This window comes from Oryza brachyantha, chromosome 3 (assembly GCF_000231095.2).
Source record: "Oryza brachyantha chromosome 3, ObraRS2, whole genome shotgun sequence".
NCBI lineage: Eukaryota > Viridiplantae > Streptophyta > Magnoliopsida > Poales > Poaceae > Oryza > Oryza brachyantha.
The window spans coordinates 12,959,626-12,980,139 of NC_023165.2; the positions used below are offsets into that span (position 1 = coordinate 12,959,626).

General features: G+C 38.9%; 1 protein-coding gene across 1 annotated transcript; it reads left to right on the forward strand.

Moving 5' to 3' along the window:
* The first annotated feature begins 10,673 nt into the window (after nt 1–10,673).
* On the forward strand, nt 10,674–13,048 carry LOC102699853 (probable trehalose-phosphate phosphatase 9). Its single transcript, XM_040522333.1, has 5 exons — nt 10,674–11,053; nt 11,144–11,284; nt 11,490–11,561; nt 11,931–12,011; nt 12,148–13,048. The coding sequence occupies exons 1-5, from the start codon at nt 10,775–10,777 to the stop codon at nt 12,679–12,681; spliced, it is 1,107 nt and encodes a 368-aa protein (XP_040378267.1). The 5' UTR covers nt 10,674–10,774; the 3' UTR covers nt 12,682–13,048.
* The last annotated feature ends 7,466 nt before the right edge of the window (nt 13,049–20,514 follow it).

The following is a 20,514-nucleotide window of genomic DNA, read 5'->3' on the forward strand; positions in this document are numbered from 1 at the left end:
ACCCTGGAAGAATCTGACTAAGCATGACTACCATGCATGCATTTGGCAGACAAAAGACACACCACATCGATCTCCAACTAATTAACGACACCTATTAACTTGTGGACAGCGAGCCAAAGCATGCAACCACACCCAAAGTAGCCAAGCAAGCAACCGCCCATATGACAAGTGCCGCATGTCCTTCTACTGCCCAGCAAAATTAATTAATCAAGATGTGCAAACATATATATATATATATATATATATATAGTTGAATGTTGCATTTCATTTCATTTGTGGGCACAAGTGTACGTATCCTTGACTTACAAGTGGTTGGTAGCCACAGGTTGTGGTGTCTGCAATTACATGCGTCGACGCCTTAATTAATTTAATTTTTTTCGTCCCTATAGACCCGGTGCAAATGTCAACTACTACAGTGACGGGGCGTCGCGATCAAATTAGTGCTTCGTTTTGCAATTTGCGGCTAATTAAAAATACACGCGTTATGACGACTTTTCGGTTGACAAGCTATACTCCATATATCTAGCATCGATGAACAAGGAGCAACTAGCTAGCTAGCTATCAGAGTTCACCACACTTACGATAGGTCATTTTTTAATTAATGCTATGGAAATCGACACTGCTACTAGCACGCTTGTACAGGGGATGATGAATTTATAAATAAAATTTTTTATATACGTATTATTATTATTGTTCTAGGACTGATTGCTGGAAAAATAAACTTCGATGAAAAACCTCTAAAATCAAATTTAAATTTAAGGTTAAAAATTTAAATTCTAGATTATAAGCATAAACATAAGAGAAAAAATGGGTATGACAATCCCAATCACGTGATTAAATCAATCCCACAATGTTTTTCCAAGTTAGAAATTAGTTGTAGAATCACATCAAGATGGCAAATGCTGGAGTAGTGCTTTTAGGATGCAGAAATTAATGTTTGGCTCTGAGCTCCGTCATGATCTTTTGTACTCTCTTTTTCAGTATTCAAAGTGCAATTTTAGCCAGAAATATATATTTAAATAAGTTTATGAGATTATAAAAGCAAGACGAACATCAACACATGCTATTTTTTTTATGTTCTAATACTAAGCTTTTTAAATTTTATTTACAAGGCAACGTTTTAAAAGGTTGGGAATAAAAGTTCAAACGTTGTGTTTTTTTTTCCTTGAGGGGAATGCATACTCTGCTTCTAGGGCTAATTATCGAATACCTCGTCTTATTCTAGGTATAATTTTAGTAACTCTTTTTTAGTTGTAAGTTGTCTAGCTTGGAACTTATAGGCACTGTTCCAACAGTTATTCCTTGATAATTTCTTCTTACTAAATGAATGTTAACCCTCTATAAATGATTCATATTCATGGATGTTATATAAACGGAGGGTAACTAAGTGGATTGTTTTTCAAATTTCATGTAAAATAGTCTAAAATGTTTTATATTTGAAATCAGAGAAAGTATATACAACTACTCAGCTATGAAACTATTGTTTTGGCATACATACCCCCCAAGACAACAATATATAATACTATGGTAAATTGGTAGTACATTTTAAATCTAGTTGTTGATTTTATTAATATTTAGGACAGGGCAACTACACAATATTCTTAGAGAGTACAGTTACGGATGCATATGTACGTTCCACACTATCACCATACGAACATATATACGAAGGGTTTTTTTACAATCATTGACAAGTATCTCAAGGTATAAAGAATTTTAGTACAAATTTTTGGTATCTCAAAATACCATGTATATCAAGATAGCACACTTTTTATATAAAAAAGATGATATATTAAAGTACTTGAAAATTCAAGGATGGTAAAAAAGCTCATATACGAATGTTGCATGTTCTACTACACACCAAGGGTACTCAAATTATTCATGACGATGTATATGCATACACCGTACTTCTGAATCCAAGAGATTAAATCCGAGTGGGTGGGTACAATCATACTCACATCGGACGGTTGTCCTAAATCGATCCGAAGAGGGAAACTATATACCTGAGGCTTTTTGACCATTGAAAAAAGGTATGCTAAGGTGTTAAAAATTTTAGCAAAAAATTCTAGTACCACATGATACATTGTATATTTTTAAGGATATTAAAAAAACTTATATATCTTATTTTGACGGTATAAACATAACATTGATGTATTAGATCCGATACCTACCGTGTATTAAGTAAGTTAAGAATACCAAGGTATCTGGTCTATAACTCTGGAACGAGATACCATTTCCTAGTATTTCTAGAATAAGTAATATTAAATATATTAAAACAATTACCATTTGACATACAAATTTGCCTAAATGCCACGTGCTTATCTACGCCTGACACCTCATCGCTAGACAAATCATACTATCCATACAAACACATGACAAGTTGGTACAATGTATAGTACTTCCAAAAAGACAAAGAAAATAGAGAAACTTATCTTCAACGGGGAAATTATCCGATACTAGTGGTAGTGTTTGACTAACAGATTAATTATCCGATAAAAAAACATAGTAATAGATTAGTATATGATTAATTACTTATTAATTATAAAATAAATAATTAATAGATTTAAAGCAATTTTTATTTAAAAAGTGTGAATATAAAAACGAGAGAATCTAAATTGGTATAAATTGGTAAGAGAGGGACAAGAATGTGGCTCGATCCACTGATTCAGTGACTCGTCAAAAGTAGTAGTAGCTACAGATGTATGAAAAGCCATTCAATTAAGGTGGTGTTTGGGTACAGACACTTATTTTTATTTTTAGTTCTGTCATATCGGATGTTTGGACACTAATTTGAAGTATTAAATATAGACTAATTACAAAACTCATTTCATAACCTTAGACTAATTTACGAGACGAATCTATTGAGCCTAATTAATCCATAATTAACCTATGTGATGCTATAGTAAACATTTGCTAATTATGGATTAATTAGACTTAAAAAATTGTCTCGCAGATTAGCTTTCATTTATGAAATTAGTTTTTTTATTAGTCTATATTTAATACTTTAAATTAATATCCAAACGTTCGATGTGACATGGTCTTAAAAAATTTTAGCCCCGTCTAACCACCCCTAAGCCACTGATCGATCTATGATCAGTGCCTCGCAGCTCATAAAAAATACCATGTGTAATCACAAACTACACGTTTCCTACAACTACGTACCATGACTGGCTAAGTCACAGGCAGTAATTATTGTCGTTTTAGTTAACTTGTCCAAGTAGCTCGGCACCTACCACTACCAGTTAACTTAGTGAGCTGATCTAGCCACTAAACAACAAGTTTGTTAATTAATTAAACCAGTTGGCTTAACTTGTAGGCATCACCTTACAACCGTACCCACGTACTCCCCCGTTTCAAAACGTAGGATCTATTTTTGTTCCGTTCAAACGAAGATTTAATCAAAGATTACTATATTAATATATCACTTATATAATCATAAGAAAGAACTATTGAATACAAATCTAATAACATTAATATTTATTTTCTAAAAATAGTTATGTCTTGTTAGAGTAATTTTTTAATTAAACTATTATGCTACGAAACAAAATATATCCTATATTATAAAATCGAGAGGGACAATGGTGTACCGTTGGCAATCTATTATACATATAAAAAGTAATAGAAAAATAAGTCTCCACGTTGTCTATCACGGGCTAGAAATTTTGAGATTAATAGAAGAAAAATATGAGAAAAAAAGAAAAAAATATTATTTTTAATCAGACAACTATAAGAGACGGAAAAAAAAAAGGGAGAAAACGAGGCCATCCGCAGAGAGAGAAAAAAAAAAAGGAAACAACGGCCATGCGGGGCGGACGATTAGCTTCTGCTTGCCTGCGTTCCTGCCTTGGCTTGGCCCCGGCGAATCGAAAAGAAGAAGGGCAGAAAGAGTTATCATCACAATTCACACTATAAATATAATAATTTAGAAACATCTAAAATTCTGTTAAAAGAACCAGATTAGAAATCTAATTTAGGAATTAAAAATAAAGAAAAATAAAAAGAGTCCATGTGTAAATACAGTTTAGAAAACAAATCAAATATCGATTAAAAATTTTAAAATAACTGATATTGAGGGAAGAGTCCACCTACAAATACAATTTGGAAAGATCTAAAATTTTGGTTAAAAATTGGAAAAAAATTAAGAGAAAAGGTCAATATATAAATACAATTTAGAATTACCTAAAATAAAAAAGAGTCCATGCGTATTAGAAAAAAAATCTAATATCAGATTAAAAATTTTAAAATAATTGATATTGAGAGATGAGTCCGTCTATAAATACACTTCGGAAACATCTAAAATTTTGGTTAAAAAGAATCAGATTAGAAATGCAATTTCAGAATTAAAAATAAAGAAAAATAATAAAAAAGAGTCCACACGTAAATAAATCTTGGATTAAAAATTTTAAATAATTGACATTGATGGAAGAGTCCATCCATAAATACAATTCAGAAACATCTAAAATTCCGGTTAAAAAGAACACAATTATAAATACAATTTAGGAAATAAAAATAAAGAGAAATAAAAAGAGTCCATGTGTAAATACAATTTAGAAAAATTCAAATCTCAATTAAAAATTTTAAAATAATTGATATTGAGGGAAGAGTCCATCTGTAAATACAATTTAGAAAGATCTAAAATTTCAGTTAAAAATTCAAAAAAATTAAGAAGTATCTAAAATATGAATAAAATATATAAATACAATTTACAAGTATCTAAAATTTGAATTATAAATTAAATATTATATAGAAAAGAGTTTACGTACAAGTATAGTTTAAATACAGGTAAATAGGGTCCATGTAAAAATATAATTTGTAAATTTTAAATTTAAAGTAATCATTAAAAAGTTCAAGATAAGAGATCATATATAGCTATAATTTACAATAATGCTAGACGCGTAATATCGTGGGCCACCATATTATATATTGTAAGTCGTTAATTAGCTTAATGATTTCACACTAGTACGTCGTACATGCATGCACCGCTAGCCAGCTGCCTACTAAGATATAGTGTGACTAGTTAACATGATATTACAAAGATGTAGTATAAATAACAAAAAGAATATATGCATAATTAAGTAGGTAATAGAATCCTGTAGGTCCATTAGTTTCATGCATGACGCGTGCGAATCAGGCCGGACAAAATTAAAACGACCGCGGTGTTTGGTCGGTGTTCTTCGCTTCTCCCTCCCGTGATCGATCGATCGGTCTCACTAATTACCATTAATATCTAGATGATGACCAAAACTTTTGGAGACAGAGCTAATCACGCTTACGACTTTACTTACTAGTAACTAAGTAATTAACAGACGTTCATTTTTATTTAATGGCCACGTAATATACTCCCACCGTCCTAAAATAAATAACCAGTTCGACCAAACTTCAGAGAAATTAGCACTCAACTAAAATACCTTCTATATATTTATTTACTCTTAATTTTAGCGGTGAAAAGGTGTGTTAACGTTACTAGCTGGCTAATTAACATGTATAAGAAGGGTGTTTGTTCTACTTATTCTGTTTTCTTTTCTACCAGTCATATCATAGTTACTTATTTTCAAATGAACTTTTGTACCGAAATAATCGTTTATTTTGAGACAGAAAAAGCAACTGCTATACAGCCATACAGGTCGTCGCTGCTGGAATTGTTCAATCTGTGTGCCTAGCTAGTTTACGTACAGAGAGAGAGAGATGTAGACACGCAGCAGCAGAGAAAATGCGAGCCACGACGTTGTCACGTAGTAAATGGCGGCATATTAGGGACTTTGACCTTTGACCACATTCATTCATGCATATATGCAGTAATTAACAATTTTTAAGTACGTGTCGTTGGTTCCTGGGTCTGAAATTATATATACATTGCTGAATATTTGATCGCGTGTGGTACTTGATCCATTTGGTAATTGTATTTAACCAAGCTAGCTATAGCTATAGCTGGGCTGCTGGGGGGGCATCGCTGCGTACGATGTTTGGGATCTTGACGACAAAGAGTAGGGAGTTTCCACTCCAACCTGCTGCTCTCTCTCCATTTTTAATATATAGTAGGTTGTATTTTGTTTCGGTAATATGTAGCGCAGATGTTCGATAAAAGGTTACTCTGTTAGCATATTATTACATGTTATAAAAGTATAATCATGAGAAAGTATTTTTGATATGATTCTAATAACTATTTTATATCTTTAAAACTATAATCTGTTAACCTTTGATCAAAACCTCTATCATAACAAAATAAAATGCATCCTTCAGGCATTACTTAAGCCTCCTTGACTATCCCGGTCATATGTCTCGTCTTTGTCGAGAAATTGTTTTTTTTTTCCTGTGCCCTTTTTTCCCCAATTTTCTTTAAAAAAATTAGTTTACTGCATGTGGACTGAATGGACAGTAGTACTTCTTAATGATGAACTAACGGAGTAGAATGTCTTGGCATTGGAGGTTGCTTGTGCATTGCGTAGTAACTACTAGTACATTGTTTAATTTCCTTCTAGATGCTTGTGTAGAACTACACTGCATTGATCGTTTTCTTCTGGATGCATAGCCTAATGGCATGTACAAGTCAGGTGCAGTCCTTTAAGCAATGTATATCATCTAGAGAGTCAGGGTATGTATTAAGATATAAATAGGTATGATTTTTTTAATAAATACATCAAAATAATTTTTTATTACTCACATTATTCTTTTATCCACCTGTATGCAATAAATTTTTTAAACAAATATTAAGAATCGACATTGATGTGTTATCATGCATAGAAACAGCGTTTTTGTTTATCCCCTCTCTCTTCTTAATATCATTATATTTGTTTTCATGGCGATAGAGAATTCATAAACACAGGATCTGAAACCAAATTGTAATTAACCACATCTACGATCTCCACAAACATACGCAAACTATAATCTATACCATGGCATGTGAAAAATATATGACAAGTAGGCTCTAGCCTTCTAGACCCACTTGCCCTAACACGAATACTATGGCATGAATTTTTTTTTCTTAACTCCGGGATTCTTGCAACAAAAAATTAAGCAAATTGGCCCCCCATGTAACTAAGCACAAATAATTGCCATGGCACATAACTACTATCTCAGAGACACCAGAATCAGGCCAGGAAGAAGCAAGGATGCTTCAAGCCGGTCTCTCTCTGACATGATTGTAGTAGTATAGTACTAGTACATTTGTTGTATTAGTACTAGTAGTGCATTTGTTCATTTGTTGTGACCTGTGACGCTGTGTATCTCTCCGGTCAGAGCTGCAGAAGCAGCAACTTTTCCTGGGGTCAAAGTCATGCAGACAGTGGACTTGGACTCAAAACTCCTCTCCTTAACAATTAAACGAAAACGGCCATAGAATCGTACAGTAAACTATACTGTTAGTATCAGGCAAACCAAAACGCATATTTTTTTTTTTGTTATGCTTATGCGTATAAGTTAAAATTTAAATTTTAATCTTAAATTTGATTTTTTATTTTAATTTTTTTTTAATTTTATTTTCAACATTGGCTTTTAAATGCTCAGAATATGTATATACAAAATTATTTATAAATTATTTTTTATTTACAAATATATCGTCATCACCGTCCAACGCACCAGTTTCAGTTCACCTACTTGCAGCTGATCAACACTTGTATACACAGAAGAAAATAAAAAACACAGGTCCAAACCATTGACACCACGTACCTATACACTACTAGTACAATACCCACTTCACATGCCAATGTGTACGTGCCAATTTTCCAATGCAGTTCACAGATCCATTCTGGCCAGAAAAGTGCAGCGTTCTACATTTTAAAACACAGCGGAGATTAGCCTAGAAACAGAAGACTTTTGACGAGAAGATGATTGATCAGAGGAGAACCTTTCCGAATTGCTTGCATCCGATCGCTTCAATACTCTGTCATTAATTTCGTGCATGATTCTTCTGAAACTTCTACTACGTTCTCCATGGAGATTAAAGTCTAATGGTGTCCAATGACGCTCTGAAACTGGAATGGACCCGGTCTGCAACGTCAGAATAAATATTGGCCTTGATATATAAACTCTCTGCTTATGCTCGTAAGTCAAAAATTAAGTTTTTAATTTTATATTTAGAGTTGATTTTAGGATTTTATCGTAGTTTATTTTCTATTCTTTCTTTTTAAATCGCTAATAACACCCATATAAAAATTTTATTCACAAGTTATTTTTGTCTGTAAATATGTTATTTGTTTTTTCTATTAAAATATCCAAATAATTACCCTAATACACTGGTTGGGCGGGCCCGTTCCATTTGCCGCAGTGATCAAATCAAATATATGTGCTTCTACTAGCTGAAATTCCAGGAGGAGATGCTAGCTAAGTACCTGAAAAGTATGAAGAGAGTGGTGCAATGCATGTTGATGGAAGTGCAAAAGCAAGCAGCCCACGGATCGAGAGTTTTCCAAGGTGCGGTAGTTAGGCTCTGCCTGGGTTTTTTGTCTACTCCAGTTCATGCAAAGACAAACAGAAAAAGGTTAATCTAAGTCATTTTCGCTTAAAATTAATCATGATTGGACCAACTCTAACGTAAATCTTGAGAAGCTAGGAAACCAGTAAAAGATCTGTCTTTGAAATGGCTGTACTCCGGCCAAGATTTTCGAAGAAGAGTGCATGGCCTGGTCTAGCTTTACAAGTTACAGCGTGTTCCTTTTTCTTGCGAAATAAAAGTCAAATTTTGATTCGTTCCATCAATTTCTGGAGCTACATTAAGAGAGAATGGGGATACTTATTTTGTACTAACAGAGGTATACGATATTTACGCTGTTTCCATATACGTTCGTGTAATGATCAATAAAGGAGAGATGTAAATCCAACAATCGCGTATAAAAATACCCTAAGGTAACCCTAGCAAAAAGAAAAAGGAACTTATCAATCTTAAGATAGATGGATGGAACAAGCGGGATTAGCTCAGCTGGTTAAGCTTGTGATGGAACATGTCTATCGGGTTTAAATTCAAATCCTAAATTTAACACATGTTTTCATAATTATAATTAATTATTTTCTTAGCAGTATATGATGTATTTATTAATAGCGAGCATAAGCCGTTAAGGTAACTTTATCAATCTTAAAGATACTTGTGTCTTTGAGGGTGTTTACATAATAGCGTGTGTGTATGTTTATGGATGTTACTGTGCTCATGTAGGGACCATTAGGTGTGATTGTTTTTGTGTTTATATAGAGTAGTACGTGTGTTATAAACATTTGTGTTTGTAATACGAAAATAGAAAAGAAAAATGTCCACCAATTTTGGCGCCCACACACTACACCATTCACAGAATGGAAAAAAAAGAAAAAGAAAAATACATTCTCCTCCTAAAATCTGCAGGCAGAGAAACCAAGGTGGTGTTTAGTTGCCAAAATTTTTTGGCAAAAACATCACATCGAATGTTTAATCGGATATCGGAAGGGGTTTTTGGACATGAATGAAAAATCGAATTTCATGGCTAGTCTAGAAACCGCGAGACGAATCTTTTGAGCATAATTAATCCGTCATTAGCACATGTTGGTTACTGTAGCAGTTATGACTAATCATGGACTAATTAGGCTCAAAAGATTCGTCTCAAGATTTCTCCATAACTGTGCAATTAATTTTTTAATTTATCTACGCTTAATGCTTTATTTAGATGTCTAAAAATTTGATGGGATGTTTTAAAAAAAAATTATGAACTAAACAGCGCCCAAACCGCGAAATCCACGCGACAGTGAACCGAGAGGCCATGGCAAAACAGCCCTGTAAATGCACGGTGGGCCCCACCTCACACATCCCCTGTGGCGCCGACACTTGTCCAGGCCCTCGGTGCTCCGGGCGGGCCCCACGGGGCGATGGGCGGCGGCTGGTCCGTCCGAGGTGGCACCGACGCGGCAGCACCACCGTGGCGGCCTCGGACCGCGACGGGTAGGCGGGGCGCGTGTCCGACGTGTACGGCCCCCGGTCCACGTCGACGGGGCCCACTCGCAGGAGAGAGAGAGAGAGAGAGAGATTCATCGATCGTCCCCAAGACTCCAACGCCTCCGGTTTGGTCGTCTGGTCCTTTCGGTTATTAGCGGTTATTTTATTGAGCCGTGAAACGTTGACTAGTGCCAACTACAGTATGTCGACATGCCTGGTGAAATATTGGTATCTTGGACAATACTTACTACTACTCCGTATTTTTGTTATTAGTATATTACGAACGCAGTGTTATAGCAAAATATAATAAGTGCTCCGTTAAAGAAAAACAAATAGCTCTTCTTGTACCATTACACTACAGTTTGTCACAAACCATTACAAAGAGTAGAAGTGTTCGACCTAGGAAAAATACAAAAGGCTCTTGGTACCATGTACTCTGCAAAGCAAAAGGCAACACACATGTTATCTAGACCCAGAAGAAAAAAAAAAGAGGTAATCCATATTCCAAAATCTCAGCAATGAAACCATAACATTTTCTCCCATTTTCGCAACCAGAAGGCAAGGAAACAGTCCCAGCACAAGGTGGTTTTAAATCTGGGGAAAAAATTCAGAAAATTATGTTTCTTTTTCTTTTTCTTTAAAAAACGTAGCGGGAGAGCCTGTCCGGTACAGAAAAGTCGCTATCTTGAACAGTTCCGCGGTTCCACCCTCCACGCCCCCCGACACTTATAAATAGCCCTCCTTCCACCTCTCCACACACCACCAAGGCAACCACCATCCGCCATTTTTTTTCTGCCCCAAGCTCCTCGTCTCCTTCTCCTCCTCCTCCTGCTTGCTCGCTTCTGGATCGGTCCTTGTTGTGTTGTTTCGGTTGGTTTCTGGGCCATGACGAAGCACGGCGCGCTGGTTGTGCCCGAGGACGCCGTGGTGGCGGCCGCGCGGCATTTCTCGTTCCCGCCGCCGAGGACGGCGGGCGCCGGCGGCGGCGGCGGCGGGGGAGGCGACTCGTGCAGGAAGCTGGCGGCGCAGACGATTGATCTGGGCGCTGCCGTGACCGGGTCGTGGCTCGACTCCATGAAGGCGTCGTCGCCGAGGCACAGGCTGATGGCGCCCGCGGTGGCGACAGCCGCCGCCGGCGGGGACGCCGAGCACGACGAGTGGATGGTACGACCTCCCTATCTGTATACGTCCATTCGCCATGGTCGGCGCTGGAAGTGAGAGTCTGAGACGTTGTGCGTGTGTGTCTATGTGCAGGAGAAGCACCCGTCGGCATTGGGCAGGTTCGAGGCGGTGGCGGCGGCGGCGAAGGGGAAGCGGATCGTCGTCTTCCTCGACTACGACGGCACCCTGTCGCCCATCGTCGAGGACCCCGACCGCGCCGTCATGACGGACGAGGTCAGCTCCCGATTCCAAACCCTCCCCCTTCTCTCTACTTTCTTGATCACCAGAGGAGGAGGAGGAAGAAGAAGAAGCAAAGCAGAGCTCTCCCTGCTCCTCTGCTCCTCTTCCCCCTCCTACTCCGGCGGCAATCCCGCCGTTGACCCACTCAAACCACTCGCTGACCGGTCGATGGCCATGGCCATGGCATGCGCGCGTGCAGATGAGAGACGCGGTGCGCGGCGTGGCGGCGCGCTTCCCGACGGCGATCGTCAGCGGCCGCTGCAGAGACAAGGTAACCAAAGCACCAATCTTTCTGGAACTCGTCCCCTCCCTCTGAAAATCTTCTGCACCTCGTTGAAAAAGCAAAACGCCTTCTTTTTTCTCCAATCTCTCGCCTACTACTCTGATCATCACGGCCACACAAACACACAATAGCTCGAAAAAAAAGAGAGAGAAAGTATAAATATATTTATAGAAGGCATGCAAAGTAAACAGGTCTCACGAGGACAAGCGACGCAGAACTAGAAGCTCCTCCACTTGGCAGCAGCCTCACATCTTCTTTTTTATTTTCATTTTCACTTTTTTATTTTTATTTTTTTTCCCAGTAGTATATCAAAGGAAAAAAAAGGAGAGAAATAAATAAATGAAATGGTTGATGCAGGTGCTCAGCTTCGTGAGACTGGAGGAGCTGTACTACGCCGGCAGCCATGGGATGGACATCCAAGGGCCCACCCGCCACGAGGTACGTGCGTACGCCTCTCTAGAATCCGACGTGGAATGGGAAGAGTCAACGAGTCTCTCCCTGACCAACGAAATGCACACGTGTCGTTGTGCGGTCAAACCTTGAGGTTGACCTGTCCTGCTGCGATGGTGTGCAGGGAGGGGAGGAGGAGGAGGTGCTGTGCCAGCCGGCGAGGGACTTCCTGCCGATGATCGCGGAGGCGCACGCGGCGCTGGCGGCGAAGGTGGAGGCGATACCGGGGGCGAAGGTGGAGAACAACAAGTTCTGCCTGTCGGTGCACTTCCGGTGCGTCGACGAGCGGCGGTGGGGCGCCGTGGCGGAGCAGGTCAGGGCGGTGCTCCGGGACTACCCGCGCCTGCGCCTCACGCAGGGGAGGAAGGTGCTGGAGATCCGCCCGGCCATCAAGTGGGACAAGGGCGAGGCGCTCCGCTTCCTCCTCTCCGTCCCCGCCTTCTCCCCCTCCGGCGGCGGCGGCGGCGACGACGCGTTCCCCATCTACATCGGCGACGACCGCACCGACGAGGACGCGTTCCGGGTGCTGCGGGCGAGGGGCCAGGGCGCCGGCATCCTCGTGTCCAGGTTCCCCAAGGACACCTGCGCCTCCTTCTCCCTCCGCGACCCCGGCGAGGTCAAGGACTTCTTGCGCAAGCTCGCCGCCGCCGCCACCTGACCTCCTCCTCCTCAACACAGTGACACTAATTGGCTTCTCCTCCTCTTCCTTCCATGCCGCGCGGGAAGAGAGAAAGAAAAATAATTAAGACCCATCTTGATTAGTCAATTAGCAGTTACTAATCCGTGTATTAATCTTAGCCACTCCCTCCATTTCATTTCTTTGTTGCATTTTTTGTGTTTCTTTGTACCGCCATGCATCTGGACGGATCGATGTCACAGGCCACACAGCTCTGAAGGTTCTCTATTATCCTAACCTTCCAGCAATGGAGAGGCCTTGTAATTTAGTCGTCCATTTCAGCAGTTCGTGTCTGTCACTGAAACCGGGGAAGGAAGGATCAATAACAAGCATATTAATTTTCGCCTAATTTCAGCAAGTTTTTGCTAATCCACTCTCTCTTTTCACCATCATTTTCATCGACGACGACCACGACAAGTGTTAATTGCAAGCTCTCTTCTTCAGACAGCGCTGCCTTTTCTGAGTAATTGTCTGCGACGACTCCGGGGCTCGGTGCTGTTTGGTTATTTGTCGGTCGAAAGCGGCAGAAAAAAGAGGTTCAGAGAACGGCTCGATTTCGCAGATGGATTCTTCTGTATGTATAATGCATGTATAGTGTTACGGTGTCCTGCGGTTGTCTGTCACTGTAGCGTTCCTCTCGCAGAGGCTAATCGCTGTTAGGATCACTGTGTCAGGTTGATGATAGAGTCAAGTGAGAGAGTTAATCAGCTTGGAACAAAGAATTAATGCATCGGCAGAAAGTCCCATCTATCTGCAATGTTTCTTCTTTTCTTATGGCAAGGAAGATGAAGATGTATGGTACGATGCCAACCTGCAACTGCAAGTTTTTTTATATTTACTGTGTTCTTTCGGTTAGGATTGGGGTCCGGTTCCTCTGAGTAATACAGAGGAACACTATTTATGCGAGTGGCACAAAGATTTAATGATATAAACAGTGTTAAGATACTGTAGCAACAGTAATCTGAAACAATGTTCGTTACTGTAGCAAATACTGTAGCGCTAGATCTCATCCATCCGTTTCGATCCAACGGTCACGAGATATACCAAATTCATGTTACTGTTGCTCTTTACAGTAGCAACATGATCTCAGTCCGTTAGGATTGGTATCGAGACATCTAACATCCTTTAAACAGTATAGTCAACTACTAGCTCCAATTCATCTATAGTCAATTTAATAGTCAATTCATACAATAGTTACCTACAAAACATCAATATATAGTCTCACATGTCATACACACATGTTAGTCTTGGAGCTTGTGTGCAGCTGGCTACAAATTAATAGCATACATCTCTTCTCTCTCCTCTTATCTCTTTAAAATATGCTTATAGCTGGCTTACAGCCTGCTATTGTACCTGCTCTAAGTTGACATGCACGGCATCCGATATGGATTCTCTGCCATTACTGTTATGAGGTAACATGAGACTGACATATAAGTCTATAGGACAGAGCCTACATGTTAGCTGCAGCTACTGCACAGCAGTACCCACAAGCAATCCCTATAAAATTTATCCAAGAATGAACTGATTGGATGATAGCAAACATAACAGGATCACTAAGATATTCCTAGGTTGATAAAAATGGTGAAGAGGCTTCCCTTCGTAATTCATAGCAGTATCCGTTTATCAGTTTGTACCATTCTACAGTGCATTTTCCTTTTTTTTTTCTTGAACTGTTCCTTTTCCTAAGGGATGAACACGATGATGCACGAAGAGATTTTTCCCAGGAAATATCAATAACAGATTAATTTGGATGACTTGTTAATTAATGCAGGTTAAACTGTCTCTAGCGATTGACATGGGACTTTGGTATACATATTTTCTCCGGTTAATGGAATTTATCTGGCATTTGCTTCGAGAAAGCAACGGCCAACTATTTCAAATATTGCGAATTACAAAATCTTAGCTCGATTAAAATTAAGAAAACTACTTGAAACAATATCCTAAAGACAGAGATACCAAATATCCATTCACGGTTGATGAAAATCTGTATAAGTGTTGATTCTGTACAGCGGCTCGCAAGTGAATTGAAAGTTATAGTCTTTGTTTTTCTTAAATCAAGAAATATAATCCCAAAATTAGTGGTGATCATTGTGCCGATTCGCATACATCATTGTCAGTAATTAATGTCAAAATGATGTAGAAAATAACATTGGTATCCACCTCGAGGAGGCAACATCAAGGCTCGCAACGGCGATGCGAGGCGTGGATGGCCCACGAAGGCTGTGTTTTTTTTCAGCGATACGATGCAGATTATTACTCTTTTTGGCGTATATTTTCTAAATTGCTAAACGATACGTGTTTTATAAAAATATATATATATATAAATTTATCATCTTACATTTCTAAAATTTTAACTATGTAATAGTTTAATTAAGTTGTTTACGTCATTAATATTTAACAAAAAATAAATTTATTTTTTACCTATAGAAGAACACATCCTGCTCCACATTTTGGATACCGCCAACAGTGTCTCGGTGGACATATGCATGTGATACGTTGTTTAAAAATGATTTTATTTCGGAAGACAAAATTCCCATACAGTACGGACGTCCCATTTCTGTTAGACAATGTTTGAACGTGAGGTTGGGGTTGAGCTTACTGGGTGTAACGAGAAATGCAACAGAAATTAAATATTAAATTTATATCATAAATTTGAAAAGTCGATAAATTAATTTAATTTTTTATAAAAAATCTAAGTTATTAATATTTGTTACACCCATGTTCTATATATCCTAAGACTTTCTGAATTTACCTAGATTCATCATCTATCAATGTATATGTTTTGTATATATGTCTAGATTTATTAGCATACATATAAATCTATTCCAGACCAGAAAATCTTATAATAAAGAATTAAGAGAATATCTGTATTCTTAAAAAAAAACAGTAGTGCTGGTAGTGGGTGGCGGTGAATTTACCATTGTACACTAGCACCAATCCTCTCCTATTTTTGAAATAAAAGATAATTGACATCTATATATCAAATCATTTTTATTAACTCTATTTTAATAAGATATTAATGAATTTTTTTCAATAAAATCCTGTTTGAGACTTATGGGCAATATGCTATTAAATTAAAGACACATCATTCAACAGTTAAGTAAACATGTTAAGAAAAGCGAGGGAGTAGCCTGACTTACGAGCCGAAAAGAAAACTACATTAATTATTATGCCACGAAAAAAAATCCCCATGTTCCGAATTAATAAGGACGATCCCTTAACGAAAAAGGCTGTGGACTTTGCTTCGTGACCCCCCAAAAAAATAGACACACGGCCTAATTCGATCTCACTTAGCTTCCCGGTCGATGCATCCCCACATAAATTGCAGCGGACGATCGAGCCCATGATGGGTCAGTGCACATGATCGCCATCAACCCCCACACCCACGAGCTAGCACTCTGCCAGCTGCCTCAGCCATCGATGGCGAGGTAGAGAGAGAAGAGAGCGCGCGATTCAATGCAAGCTATCAAGGGAGAAGATTCAACGATATCGAGGCAGGCGGCAGGGCCGGCCATGCCGCGCCGTCGCCGTCGCCATCGCCATCGCCCGATCGAGCTAGCTTTGCCATGCACGAGCACGCAGCCGGCCGGCCTCGCCGGGAGCGACACCGACCATACCCAAACCGCGCGATCGAGCTAGCTAGATAGGTGTAGATCGGATAGCTAGCTAGGCAGGCAGGCAGGCACATGCCGGCCGGCCTAGCTAGCTAGCCTCCCTCCCTGCCTGCCTCGGGCCGGGCATTGTACTTGCCACGACGGCGACAGCACTCAGCGTCGTCGCCGTCGTCGTCGTGCGTCGTGGCCGGAGACGGACCCGGCGATCGGCGAGCTAACTAATTAATGCGCGTGAGGGCCGGCCAACAGCGCCATGCTCCGTCGCCATCGGTGTCGGGAGGGAGAGAGAGGAGCGCCCCGTCGATCGGTCGCCGAGCGAACGCGTAGGCCTGCCGGCAGTGCCTTCGTTTAGGTTGTTTTCCTTTTTTTTTTTTGCACGTTCTTCGAACCATCGTGAGTCGTGAGGTGTGTTTTTCGAAGGAAAAAAAATCATGTCTAACAGTTTATCGTAAATGATTCTTATCGTTTATTGAATAAGTATTTTTAAATCTACTAGCAGATCGTCCCTGCGTTGCAACGGAATTTTATTAAAAAATATATAATTATTATGTTATGAAGTATAATTAATAAAAGTGATTTGATATATAGGTATCAATTATTTTTCTTTTAAAAAATAAGAGGGAGTTGCTGGTGGGATAGGTGGCAAATTCACCACCACCCACCCACCACCACTACTCCTCTTTATATAAGAATAGATTATTGACTATAATTTTTCTATTTAAATATATAAAAAATAAGTAGATGTTTAATTTTATTAAAGTTTATTAATTGTTAAAGTTTTGAAAGTTTGATAACATCTAGTCGAAAATAACAAAACTTATGAAACTGAGTGGAGTATATTTTTTAAATTTTTTAGTGATTATATCGTTTATAATATTAAATATCCAAAAATAAAAACAAATAGTTTATCTTTTATTTTAAAAAAGCACTTCTATATACTCTGATGCCGTGATGCTATGGGCTAATTATCAATTCCCGTGAAGAGAATCGATCGAAGACTGGCAGTAGCGTCCGAATCGAAGGCGGCAGAAAGGAGAGGGATCATGTGATTTTGTTTTTGTTTTAAAACCTTTTTATTTTGTAAATTTTAAAATCAGACTATATTAGGATTTATTCTCACATATGAACCACTTTGGCTAACTCCTAACTAACTGGCATGGCCAACCAACTACCACGTCAACTTATTTGGCAACGCTATCTAAGAAAACGTGATTAAAAGGTTCGTTTATTATATCCGAAAATAAATTTTAGTGGAGTTACTTTTAGCACCACAAAAATTTAAAAAGTTTCGAAAAAAAAAGTAAAAATGTCACGCGGGATTAATAGCATTAATTTGCAATCCATGATGAAATACGCGCGTGAAATTGCACGCGGGCGAACCGCATGAATTAATCTTCTGCTTTTTGACCTGCAATTTAAGGTGGTCGTGTTGTCAAGAAAAGGGATCGATTAATTGGTCGATCTGATGGCCGGATCGAGATGCTGGTATATATAATTAGTGCAAATTTAGTGAAATGACAGGTTTATTTTGGCATGCCTTTCAGCTGATTAATTGTGTATTAAATTGGGGGTGGTATACTGGCAGCTGAGTGATTGATGGGGTGTGTGTGTGTTTGCATAGAATCGTACACAAAAAGGGAGAAAAGAGAAGGATTAATTGAGGGGAATTTCAGGGCAGAGAGTACTACGGGCGGCGACGACATTTGTACGAAACCAGAATCGCCATCGGAAGCAGATGGACAGATAGCAAGTGTGTCGAGCTGAACGAGAGGCCATCGCCATGAACACGTCGTTCGTCTCTCTAGCTCTATGTCTCTCGCAAGCTATCGGAGGCAGCCATGACGTCACGGACGGATGCAAGCAAGAACGAACGATCGATAATGGCGCCGAACTCGATCGCCGGCTTTTGCTTTTTGCTTCGTTAAGAAGCTACTTAATAATTGACACCCATCGAGGCGAGCATCTAAGAAGCTACTTAGCTAGCTAAACTAGCTAGATGGAAGAAGAAGCAGGCAAGCTGCATGCAGCAACTTTTGGCTGATGGAGATCGATGCTAGAGATGAGAGAGAAAGTACAGCGGATTCGCTGCATCGATCCATCGAACGTGCCTAGCTAGCTGCAGAAAACGTACGTACGCACGCACGATTTGCAGGAAGGAAGAACACACGCGTACGTACGTACTTGGCGTAGCAGTAGCAGAAGCATTGCAATGCAACGTCCATGTCAATGGGCCTGCGCAGCGTAAAGGCAGCGACTACTAGCAGCATCGTCACGGCTTGTGCAGCATGCATGCATGCAGGCGTAGGCCGGCAACGTACGTGCCCCAGCATGCTCGATCGATCTCGATCCCTTGCAACGCTGCTCTCAAGACTCTCTCCCTCTCTCCATGTAGCAACGGGGCCTCCGATTTCCGCCCCTACCTACCGCGGATACCATAAAAATCATCATGTATTTGAAAATAAAAAATTTGAATTCAAATCTCCGTGATAAACGTGGTTACCGCGTGGTTTTACATAGGAACCACATCTAATGCTTGCCGGAACAACACATGAGAACAGCAAGCAGCCGAAACATCGATTACAACGAGGAAACCGCGGGGAGAAGAAGATTTAAGAACAAGAAAATCTGTGAGATGTCAAATGCAAAAAACACTTTAAAAAGTCTAAAAAATACATGAAAAATAGTAAAACTATTTTGTGACTATATTTGTGACATTTAGGACATGCTATAGGGAAAATAAGAAAATTTTAACATGACATTTTACATTACAACATATACCATCATATCACCATTCACCAAATAATTCACATCAATAACAAGTAACAACAACTTCATTTTAATTATTGCGTCACAAATATACCTACCACCCATTATTATGAACAAAACTATTATTTATGTACTAACATGCACATATAATTTTTCTTCATACATATTTTTCCTATATCCATCGTGGTATATTTGTATTTTAACATTATGTACAATATGTGTCTAGTGCAAATTAATAATGACTCAACAACAAAATATGCTTAACCATCTTCTTACAAAATATTATTTGCAATAGGCTATTTTAATTTTTTTCCATGGAATTCTCGGTTATGATTTTTAATTACGCCAAAAATACACTTTTCCATAAAATTTTTTTGACAAAGCTATACTATATATCAACATATACAACATATATTTTTTTATTAAATTTCTTCAAAAATTTTAAATTCTCCTTAAATTTAAACTCAAAACCACGGTACATACCGTACCGCTCCTCCGCGGAGGAGGCCCGGTTACCGTGGTAACGGGAACCCTGCTCACGTCTATATTTTTTTTTAATTTAGAGTTGATTTTTAGGGTTTTTCACCAAAGTTTATTTTTCAATGTTAGCTTTTAAATTACTATAAATACATATAAAATGTTATTCATAAATTATTTTTTTTATAAATACGACTTACAGTCACCATACGGTGTTACGATGGATGGAAAGGAAGAACTAGCGGAAGTTTTTTTAATCTCTAATTAGAATATTTTAATCGTTTATTGTATATGCCATCGAATTTATCCTTGCATATTTATTGATTAATTTTATCTTTGTATATTATAAAATATTAAAGTATCTTACTTGTTTTCAGTTTTATTAGACTATTTGAATAGCATGTATCTTGTCGAGAGACTAAAATTCACTTCCGAAGAAACATATATAAAGATTAAAATTCTCTTTGGGGCCTAGCTCCTACTATCATCCATATGCATATGTATTCTATATGTGTGATTGCTTGTACATGTAGGGGACCTCTACTTGCATATGCCTCTTTACACGCACACTCGATCTCTACTTGCAAATGCAAAGCCCCATGCGAAACGAATCATAGATAGATATCGAATCTATTTGATTTGATGAATCCATAGACATATAAATACACATAAATGTTACTAACATGCAAGTATAAACTATGTGGCACTTGCATGGGTTGATCAAATAATTGGAGGCACGTACACCAAATATAATGGCAATCGTGCGTGGCTTTCAGGCCAACCACTGAACCTCGAATTAACCTGCAGATTGACCAAGAAAGCGACGCTGCTTTTGCAGGTAGGCACGATCAGATCGATCAGGATCAATCAGTAACACAGGCTTAGCACTGAGATCGAAAACAACAATGATTGGTGCAGTGTCTGCAGTGCGTGATCTTTCCAAGGACTCACTGAATCT